Source organism: Nuphar pumila, chromosome 6 (assembly GCF_984573655.1).
Source record: "Nuphar pumila chromosome 6, dmNupPumi1.hap1.1, whole genome shotgun sequence".
NCBI classification, from domain to species: Eukaryota; Viridiplantae; Streptophyta; class Magnoliopsida; order Nymphaeales; family Nymphaeaceae; genus Nuphar; species Nuphar pumila.
The window spans coordinates 122,011,949-122,034,816 of NC_143254.1; the positions used below are offsets into that span (position 1 = coordinate 122,011,949).

Here is a 22,868-nt window from a genome sequence, read left to right on the forward strand (position 1 = left end):
AAGTATCATTAAAGATCCCGTTTGTTTTACGAAATTGAGCTCGAAACAAAGGGTGTGGGGCTTTGTAATTTGTGAAAGGAAACGACCAATAAATATTACGAAGAAAACGCGTATTTTGTTTTGTGAGTGCATTCTGAGAAAGCGTTTCATTTTTACGGGTTGGTTCGAGAGAGAGAGAGAGAGAGATGGAAAAAATAAAGAAAAAAACAACGGGTTTTCCGGCCAAAAGGACGAATAAGCAAAAGCTGGTGTCATGACACGTGGAGGGACGAGGGCCCTCGGATCTCAATGCGACAACAACCAAGAAACGATATCGAATCTCGGTTGATGAAAGAGATACGATCTCTCGACACAGCCATCGTCATCATCACTCCCTCTCAACTATAGAGAGAGAGAGAAAAGTGCGTGTATTTTTATTGTAGGGGGGAGAGAGAGAGAGAGAGAGAGAGAGAGAGAGAGAGAGAGAGAGGGGACTGTTTTCTTTTTGGAGTTCAGAGAGTCTTAAATTGGGAGTGCAGGGAATTACACTTTCGATGGGCGGCGCTGGCAGGACTGCGAAAAATTCCGTGAGTTAATGCTTCAAAAACACCACAGTAGAGAGAGAGAGAGAGAGAGCATAGAATTTAGGGTTCTTTCCAAACTCCCATAGTGCTCAATTGTCACGGGGAATGAGGGTTTTGGTTGGGGGGAGGTTGGGGAAGAAGGGTTTTTGGTGAGAGAGAGAGAGAGAGAGAGAGAATGAGAAGGAAGGACTGCTGTATGAGGAGGGCGTATAAGAGAGAAAGATGGGAGGGAATTGGCAAGCATCTTAACAACTCTCTTCTTTGATCGGTGTTTGTTCCATGGGAGAGAGCTCAAGAGAGGGAAGAAAACAGGTGGGCATGATGGTGACTACATGTCAAGATTGCGGGAACCAAGCCAAGAAGGACTGTGTGCACATGAGGTGCAGGACATGCTGCAAGAGCCGGGGGTTTCATTGCCAAACGCACGTCAAAAGTACATGGGTGCCTGCGGCCAAGCGCAGGGAGAGACAGCAACAGTTGGCAGCAGCGGCAGCAGCCGCTCAACAACAGCAACAGCACCACCAACACCATCACCAGCAACAGCTCATTGACAAGCCCAAAAGGCTCAGGCCAGGTACCAAAACCGCCAAAATCTTGGGGTACCATCCTGGATCTCTTGCGTGATCCTTACGAATTCATCAGAGAGGAGACTCTCCAACGTGGCCTTCTCCATTTTTGTGTCTAGTTCTCTTCTCTAACATGGGTTTCTCATGTTTTCCCGAGTTTCATTTCTTTTCCTAATATGATCTCATTTTTCTTGAGCCATCTGGCATGGGTCTTCATTCTTTTTGAGGTTTTCCGGGATACGGGGTTTCCCGTTTCTCCTAAGGCTCCATAAAAATGCGTATTTCAACATGGTCCTCTTTTTTTTCTTCTTATTTTTTATTGACCTGGGGTTTCGTTTCCATCGAGCTTTGTTACCATGGTCTTCACTATATATCTTCTTTTAAATTTTGGCTTGGGATTGCCAATTTATGTTGAGCTCCTCCGAGTATTTGATCTGACCATGCATGTTTGAGTTTTCTATCATATAGATTGTTTGGTTGGTGGGTGGTGACTTCTTCTTTTTCGTGTTTCTATGAAGGGAGTTTGCCGGCAGAAGTGAGCGGTCCTGCGGTGTTTAGGTGCGTGAGAGTGAGTGAAGTGGAGGAAGGAGAGGACCAGTATGCCTACCAGACGGCAGTGAGCATCGGTGGTCATGTTTTCAAGGGTATCCTCTATGATAAAGGTCCGGATACCGACATTCACTTCCACCAGATGGGCTCTATCGATAACATTATCAATACCACTACTACCGCCATTATTGATCCTTCAACTCTTTACCCACCTCCTCTTAATGCTTTCATGGCAGGTACGCAAGACCCTCACCACAGATTTTGATAACCTGCCTGGAAAATCACTTTGTTGTGCTTCCTTTTTCCTTACATTTCTCTTCTAGACCCTCAAATCTCATGCCCCACAACTCCTCTCTCTCTCTTTTAGGCCTAATGTTTCGTCAATGGAGAATGTAGGACATATGTTTGTTGCAAATAGAAGATTGGTTTAGAAATGAGGTAGGGGGAATGTTTACTTTGTAGAACTGATGATGAGTAGCGCAACAGTCAATCTCATTCAACTCTACAAGTTAACTGTTGTCAATATCGTCTTTCTCTTACGTTATTTATTGAACATAACTCCCATATTCGAAGCCTCTGCGATTTTGTTATCTGTAGAATTTTGCGTGGTTTTCCTTTTTTCCTTTTGCTGCAATTAAATGAATTAATTACATCGGCAGTAGATGATGTGGATGCAACTAACCGATGGCTCTGCTTCCTATTTTTGACATGAAATTGATCATAAATTAACCATACTAAGCACCTGCGTTCTTATAAGCTGCTAAACATGCAAAATAAAGAAATTAACTCAAAATGATGACTTTAAAATGGTTCTCGATTCCTAAGCCACTAATAGTAGTTGGAATGTGAATCAATAGGTGTGTGTGTGTGTGTGTGTGTGTGTGTGTGTGTGTGTGTGTGTGTGTGTGTGTGTTAGGTAGATTTTATCTATTTGCCCTGTGAGCGTGTGCATGTCTTTGTCCATTTACAGAAAAATCCAATGTGGATGTGTCTTTGTATGTATTCATAAATGTGCACACTCATGATCTCTAAGATTGCAAAAAAACACATGCATTGCATGAACTTGATCAACAGGGTTTTGTAACAACAAATGAAGGAATAGTAATAGTGATCTGTAACCAGATGGCTATACATTATTTTTATCATCTTAGTTGACGTGGTGGTCCTTCGTGATAGACAATAATCTAACAAATATAATATGTTCACTATTCACAATCACATGCATGCTACCCTAGTATCTTAGAGTTAGATCAGATTCTCCATAGTTCGAAATTCTTGCATAAAATATCTATAGATGACGGAAAAGAGAGATATTCATGCTGGGAAATTATGCAGCTTGCGAAGCCAAACATTTGTCAAGGAAGATGATGCTGAATTTGGTCCTTGCCATGCTAGGTTTGTACTTTCAGATTTTTTTTCATGACCGTACATCAACGGCACGACATCAAAAAGAGCTTCAGTTGTTTTTTCGAAAACATTTTCTGGTCTCTTCAATGGTTGTTCTTGAGCGCCAAACCATCTCCCATTGCCTTTGCATCATTCCAATTTCCTTCGTTTAGTTGTACTTTTGTTTGTGTAAGACATTTTCTAGGGATGTTTATGTATAAATAAGGAAAAAAACGCTAACAAACTTTCACAAGATGCACAATTTTTTATAATATCTCCATTCAAAGAAAGGGCCCTTTTTTTTACCATCAAAGTTTTTAATTTTCTTCTCATGCAAAACTAACATATTACACGCATGCTTCCTGTTAGGAATCACAACTCAACAACTTATACTAACATCTTTCTTAAAAAAAAACAATTAACTTATACCGACATTTACATATTCTTTTTTTGAATGAAACCAACATCTACATTTTTGATATCACTCCAAGTTTCAGCGTTTTCAAATATTGTTTGAAAAGAAAATAATAATAATAATAACTGGTACTCATGGTTGCATGCACATGTTCTGGTTAATCAAGAAGAATCTCTTTATGAACATGATGAGATGCCATATACAATCCTCTAAGCAACCACCAGGAAGGCTTCATTAGACTTCAATAAGCATTGTCCATTCGTTCAAAGAAAAGGCAAAAACCATATTGAAAGAGTTTTCAAGAAACAGGATAAAAGACACAATGTGTTTCTTTCTTCAAAAAAAAAACAAAAAAAACAAAAAAAACAGAATGTGTTTCCTTTTTTGCCTTTTGTACTGTATTTGTTTCTTTCTTCCTTCAAGCCGAGCATGAAGAATTAGAAACATCATTTAGTTACTGCTTCCACCCCACTTCGGTTACACTCATCCCCTATGTCATCCTCCATCTTCATAATCCTTTAAATCTTATGATGCAAGTTTTTTTGACCAAATCTGAACCTATAGATGGATTCATCACGGTTTATTTATTAAGAATACACCTTTGGATCGTATTTTTTCAATGAAAAAATATGATTTTTTAAATCAATAATTTGTGTTCCGTCAACCGTTGATTTTTTAGTTGCGAAAAAATCCTGCATACAAGTCAGATTAATTTCGGATTTAAATGACAATCTTCACTAAACGAATGGTATAGATCACATCTGTGGAGTCCGATTTGATCAAAACAACTTGCTTCAATGAAATCCAAAGAGGGAAATGAAGATAGGGACGACAAAGGGGATGAGTTGAATTGATTTGGCTTCCACTCAGTTAACCTGGTACACGTTAATAATGGAAACGCCTGTGACTTGCTATAGCTCCTCCCTTTTCTTGTTTATGCACCTCCATCGTGTTAGAGCTGCTTCGTTTCAAGCTCTAGATCCTTCTATTTGTTTCAAAAGGAAAAAGAAAGAAAAAAAAGAAAAAAAAGCGGCAGGCTCTAGAAACAATCCTTCTATAACAGAATAAGAGGTTCCTTAACACTGACAGCTTCTGAGGTCAGTCACGTAGAAATTGTTTCCTTTTCATTCGCGCTCTGCTGTCGATAATCATATATTAAGGATAGTTGAATGATAGAAAATCTTCACTCTGACATAGTTTACATTTTCCACAAGATTTTGAGATGCATGCCCGCAGCCGAGCTTCCAGTTCCAACGTATCATGTTGTTGGCATATGTGGTTAAAACTTGAACAGAAGGGTAGAATAAAATGCTTTCTGCTGCTGTTTCTTTTTGAAATGTTGCCCCTCCCCTTGATGGTATATATGATGGTTGGTGGTAGTCTGTTTTCAGGGGGACAGTGAGGATTCACCACAGGATGCTATATTGGGATTTGTAGCTGATACTTGGTCATTCTAAGAAATTTATTATCTGAATAAGAGATCCTAATGGATGCGGAGCTAAAGTGGTTGTCCAAATAATATTGCATCACATTACTCAAGATAAGCTTAGATATTGCATTGTGCTCCACAATGTAATATTCCAACTTATCCTTTTAGCCTGCATAAATCGGTTCACTCGGACACGCTTAGGCTTTTATGGACTCTAAATCGCTTGAAATACTGAAAATTCAGGAAATTATGGGTTTAGGATGTCCCCAAGCACATATTCTAGAGGAAAAGAAAGGTTGAAGTTTCTGTTTCTGTTTCTAGGGAAACAGGCAACAGTTTCTGTTTCAACAGAGTTGTGCAGGAACTAATTTATTTTGATAGAACCTTACGTACTTCACATCAACTAGATATGGTTGTATGGTGGCAGGCAGCTCTTGAATCCAAAGTGGTGGGCTTTATGCGATACCGCAAATACGATGTGAGGAATGATGTTTTATGTAGTACATGCAAAGTGAATAAATTTTTGTCATTAGCGTGTATGTCGAATTCAAATCTAATATCGCTCGAATCGGGTCGGACATATGGTGCATGAATTAGCCACTAGAGCTATATGTACACGAAGAATGAAACTAGCAAAATAATGCGTGGTGAAAAACCAGGTGAAGTTGGTGTGATTAATATATGAGGTTGGCAAGAGAATCAAGCAATAGATGATCGCCCGGTTGGAGGTAAGTGTGGTTTTGTTTACATGGAACTGTTAGAGCATAGACATTGGCACCAGTTCTTTATAACACTTCATGAACGGAATGGATCATGACCAGTTGCTTTCAGTCTTTATACTCATCTATGAATTTTGCCTGTGATTGCCACTTTATAGTTTATCTAGAATAACCGTTTATTCATATGTACTCATAGTCGTGTCATTTTCGAGAAGCACGCGAGGCTGGTCTCATTAATCACATGACATGCACTACTCTATGATAGAAACCAGTAAGTGGTTGTGGCGCACGCATATCAAACCATATATCCTTGTGTGGTAAATCGTATATCAACTTAATTTGGACATGCATGCTTGCATTGCGCCCTCCTCATCTCCAACCGCCTTAGAAAGAATTACTAACGATCGTGCATGCCTATTTGTGCTGGTAAATTTTGATGTGGAACGAAGAATTGAGGTGTAAGGGTTGCGTTTTAAACATGATTGCTTGCTCATGGTTACCTATGTGGACATACGACAGATCCCTTCCAACCCCAAGTGCTAAGTAGACCTGAAAAACGGGGCATACAACTGATCTGATCTCTCTCTCTCAAGTGGGCAAGGTCTACTCCCTGTTGTCTGCCCTAAACCTGCCGAGATTGAACATCTGACAATTGAGAGAGCTGAAGGATTTCAATCCAATAGCTGATCGATCCGTCTGAGGTACCATTCTTGTGCTAGCGGGTCTGGAATTGAGATCTGTTGCTGTCATTTTCAAATGGCTAGATATATATATATATAGCTTTGCTAAATGAAACATGTTAAATAGGTTTTTTGGATTTTTTCATTTTTTTTTTAAATTATGAATATACAGATGTGAGCTATGTACTTGATACATGGGTGAGTTTTTATAAGTTTTAAAAAATTAAATGGTCCAAAATCTTTATAATTTTTTGATACTCCTAATATCAATTTTTTCATTGAAAACACATGATCTATGTGTGGAATCCTAATAAATCTTCCATGAGCAACACATTTATGGGGTCGGAACCACAAAAAAATACCAAAAAAACTGAAAAACCCATTTCACATGTTTCATTTAGCATGGATGTATACATATCATTTTATTTTTAAATTATGACTGTATAGATGTGAGCTATGTACTTGATTTTATAGGGATCTGCGCTCTTGAAGTGTTCGATTATGACACATGGGTAAGTTTTTATAAGCTTTGAAAAATCAAACGGTCCAAAATCTTTATAATTTTTTGATGCTCCAAATATCATTTTTTTTCATTGAAAACACATGATCCATGTGTGAATTCTTAATAAATTGTCCATGACCAACACATTTATGGGGTCAGAACAACGAAAAATACTGAAAAAACTGAAAAACCTATTTCTCATGCTTCATTTAGCACGGATATAGCAAGTGGTAGCTGCCTAATGCGTTTTGTGCCTAACACAAACACATGTGCACACATGATAGATGCTCAATGTGTGCCCTCTGTAAAATGGTCCTGTAAAATTTCCGCTGAGATCTTTAGCAGCGCTTCAAAAGCACCGCTTAAGGCAACTTTTACCCAGATGTGCATTGGAGTGTCCATCGCACACGCATGATGGATGCTTCGGCATGCACCCTCTGTAAAAGGGGCTTTAGCGGTGCTTCTGAAGCACCATTAAAGGCATAAGTTCCGTTGGGACCTTTAAATTGCTAAAGCTTCTATAGGGTGCATGTTGGAGCATCCATCACACACACATGATGGACACTCAATCCATGTGTTTTGAGTTAGGCACAAAACACATTATAAAGCCATCAGTTTTTGTATATATATATATATATATATATAAAAGAGGGAAAGAGAGAGAGATGAAAACCTACAAAATACAAAGCCTCTTAAATGAAACATGATAGATTTTCTGTTTTTTTTTTTTTCAAAATTCTTACCCTATAGACGTGTTCAACACGATTGATTTACTAGAAATTGACATTTGGATCATGCATTTTGGAGCGAAAAATGGTATTTGAAGCCTCGAATATTTATGAAAATTATAGGCTGTTGATTTTTAAAAACTTATAAAAACCTATCCATTCTTCGGAATCAAATGTTCCAAAAAAAGTGATTCTTATAAAATAAGCATATAGATCACATCTGTATGGTCAGAATTTTGAAAAAAGACAAAAATTCATAAAACTCTACTATCGTGTTTTAGTAGGTTTTGTATTTTGTAGGTTTTCATATATATATATATATATATATATATATATATATATATATATATATATATATATATATATAGAGAGAGAGAGAGAGAGAGAGAGAGAGAGAGAGAACTTTATCTTGAATAACCAGAGATTTAGATGTATTCAATTCCCACTTCACATGTCAGTTTGGAACCGCGAGAGTGGTCCCACACACATCTCAATGAAGTGAGATGTGTGGTGGGGTTTAATATAACCGATGTTAATATATGACCAGATCTGCAATCGTATATATGTGCACACGTCGATTGCATTTACTCAAGTTGCTTGTCAACTTCCATTATTAATATTTTTTGGAAGATTAAAGAAGATCATATTATTAAAAAATGGAACAGCTTCCTTTATTAGAAACATAAGATTTCCACATTCTGCATGGCATTACGATTTGCAGGAATCCACTTCTCTTTGGTTCAAGAATTTCTGATGCTGTATTACGAAACCTTGGTAACAAAAGTTAGTTATCAACCTGCAGAGACGTGCCATTTCCACCAAATTTTTATCGTCTTCTTTTTTTTAAAGAGAACTCGCACTATATACTCCCCCACACAATTTCCCAACTTATCCAAGTTTTCCTAATAAATGTGTATCCAAACATACTCTAAAATGATATATATAGGGGCCTTTGCATGCACCACACTTATCTAGAAAACTGTGAATTCCAGGACTCCCACATCCCCAATTCAACCTATCTTGAGAGGATTTGGATGGCATTCCTCCAACCGGTGTTCCTATGAGAATATTCCAAGCCACTGAAGAGTTTGCAGCCATATGGAATCTCCTATCCTGAATTTCTTAGTGACGACCATTTGAAGGTCACCGAGCAAGCCTCATCAATAGGCACCAGTACCACCTTATGGAGTTACGGGCAAAAGTAAGTCTACCATAGACATGCTAGGGAGCCTTGGGATTGTTAATGCCCAACTCCCTTAACCAAGCTTATGAAAATTAATGCTCCTCTTTCACACATTTTTCTATGCTAGCTAGGGCCACAAAAAAAAAACAAAATAATCTGAAGTTGCTTTTTGTTTTTGGTACTCTAGAAAATGCAGTAAACATGTTGTAGTGTAGATTAAATGAACCCATTGTGTGTGGTGGATACATTTGTTATCATTTTTTGTGAGCAGGTCCCGTGGTTCGGGCTGAACATGTTACTGCCCTCTCCTTTAAAGGGGGGTGGGGCACACATCTGAGCGAGCTTGTGTCCGATCGCCCGAACCCAGCTCACGCCAAGCGTGAGGAGTTCGAAACTCAAGTTTGAGTAATTGGGTTTATTTTATTTTATTTTTAAGCAATTATAATTTTTATTTTTAATTAGGTTTAGTTTCGATGGTTGTTAGGATGTGTTTAATTAGGCCATTGGCGGGTCTTGCGGGTATTTTGGGTAGTTTTATATTTTTTATTTCAGAGCGTAAACCCAGCCAAACTGGATCCTACATTAGGCAGGTCTGGACCTAGCTGCTGCAGATTGGATCCAACTGGGTTCTCCTTAACCCATCCCACCTGTTGGACCCAAGACCCACTAGCTAGTTTGTGTCTTGGGCAACCAAGTGAAATCCAAGAGACATTCCAACGTCTCTCTCTTCTCTCTTTTTGCTGCTTAAAAGAAGGATGCGTGAAGAATAAGGGTAGTTTTTGTTTTGCTGATTTGAAGCCCCATTGAGAAAAGACGTGAGCAAAGAGGTGGTCGACCCTCTCTTCCCCACCGATTTCTGCCTCGTGTGGAAGCTGCCCTACGTGGGAGCCCTCTCGTGGGAAGACGACTGACTGTAGCAGTGTTCTGTGGTGTATCTTGTTGCTTTTATGAAAAAGAAAACTATTGAGCGTGCATGTGAGGTGAAGCATCGCCCTCCCCCTCGTCCATCCTGGGTGGCTGTTGGAACATGTGATGCTGGGATATTTATGGTCGAACAATGACCTCTATTTTCGTCGGTTCGTGTGTTGTGAGGCAAGGAACGAAGGAAATGCTCCTCGGCCAGTGATTGCATCACCGGAGCTAAGCTAACTCTTCTTCCACTTCTTGATTTATTGAACGAGCGATTGACTAAAATGTTGTCAACATGGCAACTAGGTATACGTGAATGTTTTTTTTTTAAAATCTGATTTAGTTTTTTAGATTAAAATTTATTTTGAATTTGTTTATACATGACTGTGAATCTAAAATATATTTGTTCGTGAATGCTTATTTAAAATCTGTATAAGACAGGTGATTGCCCTTGTTTCGTACTCATTTGAAACTGCGTAAAGAAAAATCAGTTGAATGTGTTTGCGTCAAAACTGAGTTTGATTAATTCTGTTATTGCATTTTAATTTGATGCGGTTGAATCTGGTTATGCATTGAAATTATATTGGGCAGAGATTTACTTTTCACAAATTTTCGTGTTGAACTTTTAAGAGAATATGTTGTTTAAATTCTGTTTTTGAGGTGCTGACTGTTTGGTGAAACGCCTCAAGTACAAGTATCTTATTTAAATTTGATTTCTCAATGGAGTTCTTAGATTACTTTAATATCATATGTGCATGTGTTTGTCGATTAAATAATTTGGAATCGTTTGGGCACCAAAATCAGGTTTTCCAAATCACCCTTGCTTATGTTTGAATCGTCAGTTTTAGGCTTAGTTTAGTGTTATGTTCGCTTGTTGCAAATATGGGCGATCGTGGACATTTTCGTGACCCGTGTCCCCCCTTAAGTGTCTCCATCATACACCCCCCCTCCTCAAAAGGGCCAAAGACTTGCAATGCCCACCCCCCATGTCATGCACTAAGATCATGTAGATGGAATAAGTATGGTTTCTTGATAAAAAAACTTATAGAAAGAGAGGACTCAAAGGGGGGATATATGAGAAAACAATAATTCAACAAAATGATATGCGTGGCTTGGCCAGTGTTGCCTACATCTACATGAAAGAAAGAGGGTGAATTTGTATTGCTTATGTTAAGGAACTAGTTGATTATGTTTAACCGGACCCACCAGAGACACAGATCCAAACCCAAGTGTGCCACTCAGGCCATCCAGGACTTATGTAGATAAGAGCCCTTCAAGGATAAACAAGGAGAGTTCAACTCCATATGGTAAACACGTAAGCCTCCTCGAGAGTCCTATTGGGACTAGGGGTGGCAATCGGGTCGGGTTGGCGGGTTGGCGTGTCAGTATACCTCAACCCGAACCCGACCCGTTTATTAAACGGGTCGGCTGTGGCAAACACGAACCCGACCCGTTTAATAAACGGGTAACCCGACACGACCCGCCAACCCATTTAATAAATGGGTTGGGTCGGGTAAACGGGTTTTCAGGTTGGCGGGTCGGGTTGGCGGGTTGACGGATCGGGTTGGCCGGTAGTCAGGTTGGCGGGTTGAAGGGTCGGGTTGGCGGGTTGGCGGGTCGGGTTGGCAGACGGGTTGGCGGGTCGGGTTGGCGGGTTGACCCACCCGCCTAACCCGTTTATTAAACGGGTCAGCCGGGTTGGCGGGTTGGCATACCCCCAACCCGAACCCGACCTGTTTAATAAACGGGTTACGCGGGTCGACCCGTTTATTAAACGGGTTGGCTTAAGCCCAACCCGAACCCGCCTAAGAGGCGGGTTGGCGGGTCGGGTCAGAAATTTCCACCCCTAATTGGGACTACACTTCAAGAAGATGAGAGTCCTACATATCAATTAAGCTCAATCAAGCTGGAGAGGATTCAATGTTCTGTAATTAATCAAGATGTATTTGTAATTGAGAGGGAGTTTGTTAATGTAAATCAAGAGAACCAGAGGGCGTGTGAGACTCTTCCTAAAGGGCGTGTAACCCTGTTATAAATATTAGTGTAATGAAATCTGTCATCTCAGTTGTTATGTAAAAAGGATAGAGAGAAAATCTTGTTCTACCATGGACGTAGATCCTTCTTGGATCAAACCACCTTAAAATCTTGTCATGTGTGATTGCTGAGTGTTCTCTTTCATGTATCAGAGCTGATGGTTCCTATGTGGAGGCATGCGAGCATCTATCATCATCACTGTGGGTCTCAGCAGATCGCCTACCTCTCTTTTGTTGCATTGCTTACGATGGCTGAAAACAACAGCTCTACGTCAACTTCCAATAAATTTTTTCCCTTTTAATTATGCTCCAACAAGTCTACAACACTTTTTGTTAGTAAAATTGTCTACACATAATTTTGTATTGTGGTTATTCAATTTATCCCACTATTAAAAGGTTACAATTTAATGGTGTTCGTGGATGGTCTAAACCTCGTGCAGACATGTTTATCATGAAACCTAATAAAGAGTAAAAAAAAATTGACATTTGAGGAATGAGAAAGGTTGAATCAACTTTTGCTAAGTAGGATCCTATTGTCATTGACAGGCACACTACAATGTCAAGTTGTGGGCTTGGCCACATCATACAGTGTATGGAACACACTGAGAAAATTATATGCTGCACATTCCAGGGCTCGTGTTCAGACATGTTTACCAAGGAGCCTCAATTTATCCCACTATCGAAGATTTACAATTTAATGGGGTTTGTGAATGGGTTTAAACCTCATCCAAACATGTTTATCATGGAGCCTAATAAAGAGGCTAGAAAGAATTTGACATTTGAGGAATGAGAAAGGATAGATCAACTTTTGCTAAGTTGGATCCTATCATCGTTGACAAACATAATACACTGTCAAGATGTGGGCTTGACCACATCATATAGCGTATGGAACACACTCAGAAAAACATATGTTGCACATTCCAGGGCTCATGTTCAGCAGCTCAAGTCCCATCTACAGAATTTGAAAAAGGGGACACTATTACAAATTATTTTCCAATGAGTGCATATTATAATATTATAAGTTTAGACCATCAACTGGCATTTAAAGATACATACAAGAAGACATTCTTAACATCAAGTCGTCATATTTTATATTTTTTTTACACCGACAATCATAAGAACAATGCAAATACTCGTTGGTCTAATAACCAAAAAAATTGTTTCATAAAAATTTATTCCTTCTACTTGTGTAAATCTGCGAGCAACGAGATCAGCTTTAAGTCTTTCTAGCCTACCATATGATTTTAGCTTAACTTTGAAAATCCATTTTGACTTAACAACATTTATATGCTTATTTCTTGGAACAAGTTCTCAAGTGTCATCCTTTTGAAGGCATCCATTTTCTCATCTACAACCACCTTCCAACCAAGGTGAGAAAGAGCTTCTTGGATCAACTTTGGTTCCTTTAAAATATTGGTTTCATAAACAAGAGAACACTTGGGGTTTGGCTTATAAATTCCATGCATAGATCTAGTGCTTAATGACCTATTTGTTTGGTCGATATGATCAGATTCATTATGGGGTTAAAGAATATTATAAACATTGTATTGATGGGTTGTTTCAATTTTCTCATTGTGTATTGAGCAGTATGAGTGATTTCTAGATGACTTGAGGTTTCATGTCTTGCATCTCCTTCGTGATGTTCTGTAATGCCTCAAAAGTTTTAACCTTATTATAGTTCAAATATTGAAATTTCGAAACCATTTTTTTTATAAGTATAAGTAAATCGGATTTTATAATGCAAAAATGATTTTTAAAAATGGTTAAGACTTTGGGCGCGGTTACACTAAAGATAATAATCAAATCAAAATATACGGGACATACACCTTTCAAACCACGTACAATATAAGACTAAAATATGAAGAGTTTTAATTTTATTTCAAATCAGAGTATGAAAAAATACTTCAGTCTCTACAAGATCAAGTACTTAAAACGAAAAGATCATGAATACCAAGATCGCAAGGTAAGAGTGGACCCTCGATGATGCAGCTCGACCAACCCTTCGCTTCAACTACTCATCATATTTTACCTGCATTACCTATCCTTCATAAAACATATCAAGCATTTAAATATAAAGATATATTATTCATCCATCGCCAAGTGATAGACAAGGGACAACATCCTATGAATCATGCATTTCAAGCATTCAAACATAAAACATTTAAAAGTATTTCATCACTTAATATTCTATTCAACCTTAACTCACGTAATAAAGCACAATCTATATGCATTCAAGTCATACAAGTTATCGCATATATATATACTAACACATTCAGATCATTGCATCATTTTTATATGTATTCATAATTCTTATAAACAATAAGTCAAATCACATTTGACCATTCTAACGTGAAACACATGCACATACCTTATAAGTAATTTAGTTAGATATTCATGATATACATCAATCATGATACATAAGTGTGATATATTTACTCAGATAATCATAATGCAATCATTTGCAATAAAACTATATATGTGTGATGTATCATTCACCTAATAAGTCAAAACTAGTCATTTGTAGGCGTGATGTGCCATTCACCTATACAGTAATATAAGCATCACAATCATAACCTCATATCAAGATATAAAATCAATAATGATCTGATTATCATATCTGAGTTTAATATATAATCATGCTATAATAAAAAAGCCAAATCTATAGATTCATAATTGGCTATCTCAATCAACTTAGAAGATCATCACAATTCATCATAATATTTCATTTATTCATAATAAAGATTTACAAAATCTACGCTGGATCACCTGGTCTGAGAAATGTACACCTTCACAAGGAGTTACTTTTCTAGATGGATGGTCTACCTGGTCTTGGACAATGCACTTTCTCACAGAAATATACCGTCTTCGTGAGCTACTCGCTCTTGGACAATGCACTTCCTCACAGAGACTTACCGCTCTAGCCGAATTACCTGATCTGGTCATGCACACCCTCACAGAGAATCTTTTGGGAACAATTCCTCAACGGGTACCATATCCAGTGAAAACTATTATTATACATGCATCAATACAATTGACTACTCTCAAGATCGATAGCCATCAACACGAGCATAAGCATGTATATAATCAAAGCATCATACCATACATCACTTCATATGGCATTAAAATTCTAAAATTACACATTTAACCAGTAAGGCTGCTTGAACCAAAGTTCACTATTGAACTTAAACATTTATCGCATGTATTCATAATTTCATTTCACGTGACATTTAAATCATATAATACATAAGCATATTATCCTACACATCATATCATCACCCCAATGAACATTGCACTCCGTAAATTGAACCTTGAAGCATGCGTAAACAAAACATGAGTTCTATGCATGCATACATGAATATCACATTTCATGATACGAAGTAACTAAACCTCAACATACATAACTCCTATGTAGTTCGCGATTTACACACACGCTAAAAGTCATATGCATTTTTCACCGCATGAATCAATATATCACCTTAGATATAATAGTGTAAGTGTTGGTCAAAATCTCATTGACCATCCTACCGTAAAACATACGCATATATTTCTCAAGCAAACAAGACATACAAGTTCAAAATAATTTATAACATTCGCATGCTTTCTTCTATACAAGAGTAAATGAGTCCATCATATGACAAAATAATATATATAACATTCACAGTATGCATCAAACGCGACTTATACATGTTCATAGTAGTTATATGGGCACCATGTATCAAATTCATACAAACACACAAAGCAACATAGTATGCGCAAACAAAAGTATGATGACATACATTGCGTACATATTATACATTCATAAGTGCACAAACATTCAAACTCACACACAGGTGTACCTACAACAAACACATTCCATATTCCGCTAAGTATAATCATGACAAACATGATCTCCGAACTACAATCACAAGAGTTTTAGATATCCACAACTAAGTGAAGTGTGTGAGCATAACTTGTATTTACAATTTATTTAGATATTCAGTGCAACATCATGCTTACACAATTAGTGCCTAAACATGCTCTCTATAAGTTCAGTTAAGGTATTTTACCTTAATAATGTGAAGAACAATGAATCAAAACTCAAAAGACCAAGGAGTTTCAAAGCCTTCAAAGACCGTTACCCAAGCAATACAACACACCCTTCTTGTGCAATCGCAAATGCCAAAAACTTAAAAAATGTCAATTATAACAAGATTAGCTAAAAATAACAAATTATCCTATAAATCATTACCAAGAGCCAAGCAACACACAAATACACTCCAATAATTTACAAACTGCATCAAAAATATATTTAAATATATTATATATATAAATAATGATTTATACCCCAAAATAGTTTTATAAATGCAAATTATACCCTAATTGGCTTCAATGAACAAATGAATATGTAATAAATAAATAAATGAAATTCAAAGGCTAGAAACACATTTCTAATTTGGAGATAAAAAAATGAGTTCTTTATTTATTAATAATCCTTAAAAATTATGGGTTTTACATGTTCAGTAGTTTTGCACTTATCATTTTTACTTGTCATTACTTGTAACTCTTCAAATATTTCCTCTTGCAAGTTAGTTAGTTGTTGCACGACATTTTAAGAATCTTGACTTGAATCATAATCAAGAGTTTGTCTCACAATTTCTTTCAATGGACCTGTTCTTGGGTTGGCGTATGGCATATTATTGTCATTGGAGACAACATGCATGGACATATATAGTTATTCAAATCTTGAATGATAACACTTGTATGCCTTATATTTTATGTTATACCCTAAGAAAACAAAGCTAACAATTTTGGATCAAATTTATTTTTAGCATATCCATGGACATAAGAAAAAGATCTACAACCAAATATATATAGTTTAGAATATTTAAGATGTTTCTTGAAAAGTTTAAAGTATGGAGAACTCATTTTCTAAGAGGACGGTAAGTGATTTATCAAAAAGCCCACAGTGGAGAAACCATCAACCCAAAAATTATTTTGGCATTCTAACATGAGAAAACATGATAAGTCCAAGTTCAGTAATGTATTTTATGTTTCCATTTTGAAACTCTATATTGCTTTGGGGTTTTTGAACATGAAACTTGACTTTTAATCTCAAGATTGTCAAGGTATTTTAAAAAAAAATCACATTAAATTCTCTTCCTCTATCACATTGATTTTTTTTCTATCAAATTGACATTCGACAAAATTTCTAAAATGAATGAAGCAGTTAAAAAATTTTGATTTTCTTAAAGGATAAAACCAAGTAAATCTAATATGATTATTAACAAAAAATCACATAATATTGATAGTTCTCCCTAGATTTAATTGGAGCTAGACTCCATAAGTCCTAATGAATCTTCTCAAAAGCACTATTAGAGACATGATTAGAAGAAATAAAAAAAGGTTTGCAGAACTTCCCCATTTGACAACTACTACAAATAAAATGTTTGTTTTTAGAATAAAGTTCATCAATGTCAATAAGATGCTTTCTAGATAAATATCGGGTTGCTTCGATATTAGGTTGACCACTTCTGAATCTAGAAGAGAAGAAGGGAGCATGACCGGTGTCAAGAACATATAAGTTATTCTTCGTGCCCCCGTTGGCTATTACAGAGTTTGTTATCATGTCCTTTATAATACATCCAAAAGAAGAAAACTCAGAAGATAAGGATAATTCAATGTCATCTGACTAAAGATCTTTCTTGATTTTTGGTACATATAAAACATTTTTTAGGATTATTGAAGATGGCGTGGAATTAATTTCAGCTTCGCCCATGTGGGTAATAGTCAAGCGTTTACCATTTCCAACTATAACAAAATCCTTAGCTTGATAAGATTTCATATTGGATAGCTAAGCTGAATTTTTCGTCATGTGGGATGTGGAGCCCGTGTTTGGAAACCATTCAGAGCCTTGATTATTAGCAACTGTCATAGCAATGAGAGTCTGATGAATATCATCTGCCTGAAAAGAATGGTTAAAGCGATCAAAGCAATTAATATCAATGTAGTTGCGATTATTACAAATCTAGCAAACAAGATATTTTTTCTTTTGTTTGCCAGCTTCTTTTTGTACATGAGAAGACTTATTAGAAGCCTCCTTGGTGTTTTGATCGTCATTTTGGACCTTCTATTGTTGTTGGCACTTTGGGAAATACCTCTTCCTCTTGAATTGAAATGTCCCATGCCTCTGCACCTTCCATGATCTCCTTGACCATAGAAAGCTATTTGAGGTTGGGAATCTCTATAGTACATATTCGTCCTTGCTTCATGGTTTTGAAGGAGGGGGATAATTTTTTAGTATAGAAGAATTGGCGGCTTCAACATAGTGGTGGTGACAAATGAGTCATATCTAAGTATCAATCCCTGCAAAATTACAAAAACTTTTGCTTTATCATCAACTAGCTTACTAATTAATGGCAGTCAGATCATCACACAACTTAAAACTTTCTGATGTATTCCGCAAGAGTGTCAGATCCCTTCTTCATAGAGGTCATTTTTTGTGTTAAATGAAATTCGCATTCCTACAAGTCCTGCATAAAAGCGTCAATGAGGGACATCGATGTCTCTAAACCAACCATGATTTTGAGCACATTCTCGGACACTGTGTTAGTGCAATCTGTCAGATTTTTGCCAAGCCAGGCATGCAGGATTTGAAATTTCTTTTGCAATATTGCCTGTTCTTAGTTAAAAATCGTTGGCTCATGCGTAGGCATTTATCTAGTAAGGAACCCTTGAAGGTTCTGGCTCTCGACTAAGGCTATGACCTGCGTTTTTCCAAAGCAGGAAATTCGTGGGCTTCAGTTTCAGGGTAACGAAATTTGACATGTTAACAGATGTGTGATATAGGTAAACGTGAGACCACTGTTGAACGAGAAGTCGTCTTTGAGCTGCCTTCCATTTTTCAAATTGTTGTTTTCTGTTTTTAGCGTGATTGAAGATCACATTAGCTCCATCATGACTGATCTTGCCATTCACAGCTCCCATCGATATATTGTCGTTGCTTTTGTCTGCCCTTTTACTATTTTCTTGTTTGTTTCTCTTATCATTGTCCTGCTCATCGTGCTGGATCAAGTTTCTATTTTTGCCATGCATGGTCGATATTGTTATTTTTTTTAAAGAAAAATATTTCGTATCATTTATAGTTGGAAGAATTAAAACATCAAGTTTCTGTTCTCGAGTGATCCGTAGCCTGGTAATAAGTTCACGCCTGACAACTTTGGCGAATATAGCTGAGTATTTAGATATGCATTCTCGTGAATGCGCCCATTTCGATGGAGCGGCTGGCATAGGCATAGTATGAGAACTGAACAACGCCAAGCAAAGGTGTATTTTGCCCCCGATGATGGATGTACGATGCAGTTAGGACTGCCCTATCATATACCCTATTCCAATGATGGGTCTAGAGTGTGACAAATGAATATGAAATAATCCTTCACATAGACACAATATGCACCTACTAGGTGGGTTAAACCCGCGCCTTTTATGCACTTCGTCTGTCCATAATTTATCGTGTAATATTAACCAGGTTGTGGTGGATTCACGAATGGGATATGCGTGGTCCCAAAGTGCCTTGGTTGGTAACCATTGTAGTGTTGCTGGCCTGAGCATGTGATAACAAGAGCTGATGATAAAGTTACCATCCAAGGAATGGTTCCAACAAGGGTCATCGGGTGCGTCCGTGGGGTTTGTTGGAGATAGGTCCTTAATTAGGTTCATCCATTGCTCGAACACAAGTCGTGATGGGTTGCTATTTTTTCACTCAAAGGCGTGGTTCCATATAGAGTTAAATGAAATTTTCTTTTCTTCTTGTAGCCCAATATAAGGTTAGGCACATGTCTTTGAGGCACCCCTCCTCAACCAAGCATCTTTTCAAAACCTCATGCTTGAGCCGGCTCCAATTTTGATATGTATTGCATCAATGAATAAGGTTAACACTTTCACAACCCTCCAGTATACCCGAACCCCCAACCCATTTGGTGCCAACAATCCATCCCCAAGGCCAGCCATGCAATCTATATTTTGTTGGAATCATAATCAATATCATGATATAAATCAGATTTTCATATAACATGATATGCAAATAAAACATTTGATTCAAATCGTAACATGGTTCAAGTATGTCATATTCGGTTTTAAACCAAAATCCAGACGAAGTCAACAAATCAAACATATGCACGAAACAGAATAAGAACAATAACACAATCATGTTAGTATTCTGTAACAGGCTACAACGTATAAAAATACTTTCCTTAGAGAAGATTCGCTCCCACGTACGGTGCAAAAAGGGTCTGGCGTCCTTTCCCCATGATACAATAGCCTCGATGATCTGAGTCGGTACACTCCGATGATAGATCGTCCTTCGAAGACAACCTCAGCGAACGACTGCTGCAGAACTTTTCTTTTCGAGAAACACCCACAGAGAAGCAAAAGAGAGTAAGGAGAAAGAAAACCAAGAATCACTTGCGTCTGTATGTGTATTTGTAACCGCAACCCTCTAGCCACGTTTTATAACACCTGAACAGGTACTAAAATGTGGAAAAAATCCTTTATCATTTACGAAGTAACGTGACCCGTTAACGGAATGATTCGTTATCTATTTTCTCATTATTTAATCCAAATAAAAATAATAAATGTGCAACAAAAAGAACATTGGACTTACAATGGATATGACTTTAAAGGGCCAATTACCCGAACCTGACACAGCGCAGCAGGCAGACACGTATGCATGATAGACATCCCATCCCCTTGTTCTTTGAAACAAGTGATAAAATCTCCATGTAGGTTATAAACCCCACAATCTTTTTGAGATTCTTCAATATAAGACTATTCCACATCATCAAAGTCCAAAAGTACCCTATAAAGGGGTGGTCCCCAAATTGTTTTAACTCATCTCTTCTTACATCCAACATATTTTTGCCTCAAAACCATAGCTTATCTTGTGTGATGAACAGACATAATCATTTCATTAGCAAGAATTTGTTCCATCTTCCCACTTCTCAAATTCCCAACCCACCTTTTTCTTTGCTATAGAAGTGGGGAGATGGAATAAATCCTTTCTAATATTTCCTGACGTGGCTGACGTGCTGGGTCTGGCTGTCCTCTTCATCTTGCCTGTTCTGCTTCCTGTTATTATCGTAATCAGTTGCAATATAGGTAAGCTTTCCATTGTCATGGATAAGTTCACCAGGATTATTATTCAGCAAGGTGGACTTGCTGTTAACAAGAACAGTCTTACGGTCTTACCATTTTTTTCTGTCGTCGTGAGTAGCCTTACCATTCTCATGCGCGATCTTATCACACTTGCCGTTATGGTGAATGATCTTTACCATCTTCACGGGTGATTTTACCACACTTGCTGTTATTGTAAATGAGGTTACCATCTTTGTTGGGATTGATTTAATTAGGTGAGCTTACGATTGATACAACTTCTATTTTCAATATCATCCACGCTGGTGGCTTTGCTGTCAGCACCAAGCTCGTTATCGAGCTTTATTTCAACAAAAATATGATTTTTTTAAATCACAAAATGTTCATGGTTTTTCAGCCATTGATTTTTTGAATCACCAAAAGTTCATGCACACACATTAGATTTCGGCTGTTCAAATGCCAATCTTCGATAGGTAAATGCATGATGCAGATCACATCTATGAAATCTGATTTGATCAAAACAACTTGAAATAATGAAATCGCAGGCACATGGATAGAGAAGTCCTGTCATTAGGCAAGCTTAATTTCTCTTGACTTTTTTTTTGAATTTATAACCCGAAGAAACCACACCAGGCACAAAGACCTGATCACATTGGCTCAGCCTGTCATACCTACGGTCATCGTGCCAGCTGCATAAAACTTCGAGGCTAGGACCTGTAGTGCCCCCAAGCCTATGCTAAGCGTTGGCTTGGGCAGAGGGGTGACACCCATGAGAATTGAACCAAGGTTGTTAAATGCGATGAGGCGAAGCGAGGCGTTGAGCCTACGCTTCGCCTCTGAGGCGTACGCCTCTCACAACGTGAGACTCTCAATCTAGGTTGTAAATGCGATGAGGTGAAGCGAGGCGTTGAGCCTGCGCTTCGCCTCAGGTACTGAGGCGTACGCCTCTCACAACACTGAATTGAACCTTGACTGCCCATCTAGCAGCCAAGGCCCACCCCCACTAAGCAAACCCCCTTTGGGCTTCCTCTTGTAACTTGCTGAAACTGTACTGCCTACCAAACCAATGTGGGAGATAAAGAAAATAGTTGTTATTTTGGCATGCGAAACTAATGGAAAAAGGGATATCTTGCTAATTTTGAGAGCATTTTACGATGTTATTGTAAAACTTCAAGAAAGGATGTATCACCTATCTTGTTTAGCATGCAAATGGCTAGTGGGTGCAGCCACAAAGGACAGGTTTTGCCTCTTTATTGATCGTTATTTCAAACATGAGAAAATGGAACTGTGAGAGAAACAAATCAAATGTGATTCATTCTCCGATAAAATGTGTGAACCAGAGTCGTGGGTTGGATATCGTGATTCTGATTCAAACATTGAATTGTCTTATGATAATCCTTGAAAGGGGAGGGCGGATCAGGTGCAATTAGGAGTATCAATGGGTCAGGTTAGACCCAGACTCAATCCATACCAAACCATATAGGGTCAGGGTTTGGTGACAAATAAGAATGTCTGATTAAAATCTGGTTGGACCCAAAGGGTCCGATTAATATATGGAGCCAGGTATGGTTTGTGAAATTTCATACCAGACCCGGGTTTGATTAAGATCCGCAATTTTCAATGTAAAAATGATAAAAATTATTATTTTTACCTAATATGGTTCGTATAATTTTTATAGGATCCGGGTATGATTTCTCTTATGGTGGGTATCTGATATCATCATCTCAAATCAGGTTTGGATCTGGTTCAACATGGGTTCGAACTAAACTCTCGACCCCTTGACACTCCTAGCTGCAATCACATTGCACACTTTGAATGTGCTGCTGTCAGCCTCCATCTTTGACTGACAAGCCTGCCAGTTGTAGAGCTCAACAGCAGATGTAGGGCAGCCAGGTAGGGGCACACTCAAAGTGTGCAATGTGATTGCAGCTGAAGGGCCTAACAAACGTTTATGGTTTTGTATGTGGGCTGAAAAAGGGACTTGGGGATCGAGGAAGGTTTCTAGGGTTTAAAAAAGGCTGGAGAGATCCATAATAATTTCTTGGGATTGAAGCAAAGCGTTGCTGTTTATTTACTGATT

The 22,868-nt window shown here is 37.9% G+C and overlaps 1 protein-coding gene across 1 annotated transcript; it reads left to right on the forward strand.

Annotated features, from left to right (window-relative positions):
* The first annotated feature begins 884 nt into the window (after window positions 1-884).
* Window positions 885-20,982, forward strand: LOC149835988 (protein SHI RELATED SEQUENCE 3-like). The gene is made up of 3 exons (XM_090009686.1): window positions 885-1,137; window positions 1,648-1,914; window positions 20,795-20,982. The coding sequence occupies exons 1-3, from the start codon at window positions 885-887 to the stop codon at window positions 20,980-20,982; spliced, it is 708 nt and encodes a 235-aa protein (XP_089865812.1).
* Window positions 20,983-22,868: the final 1,886 nt, after the last annotated feature.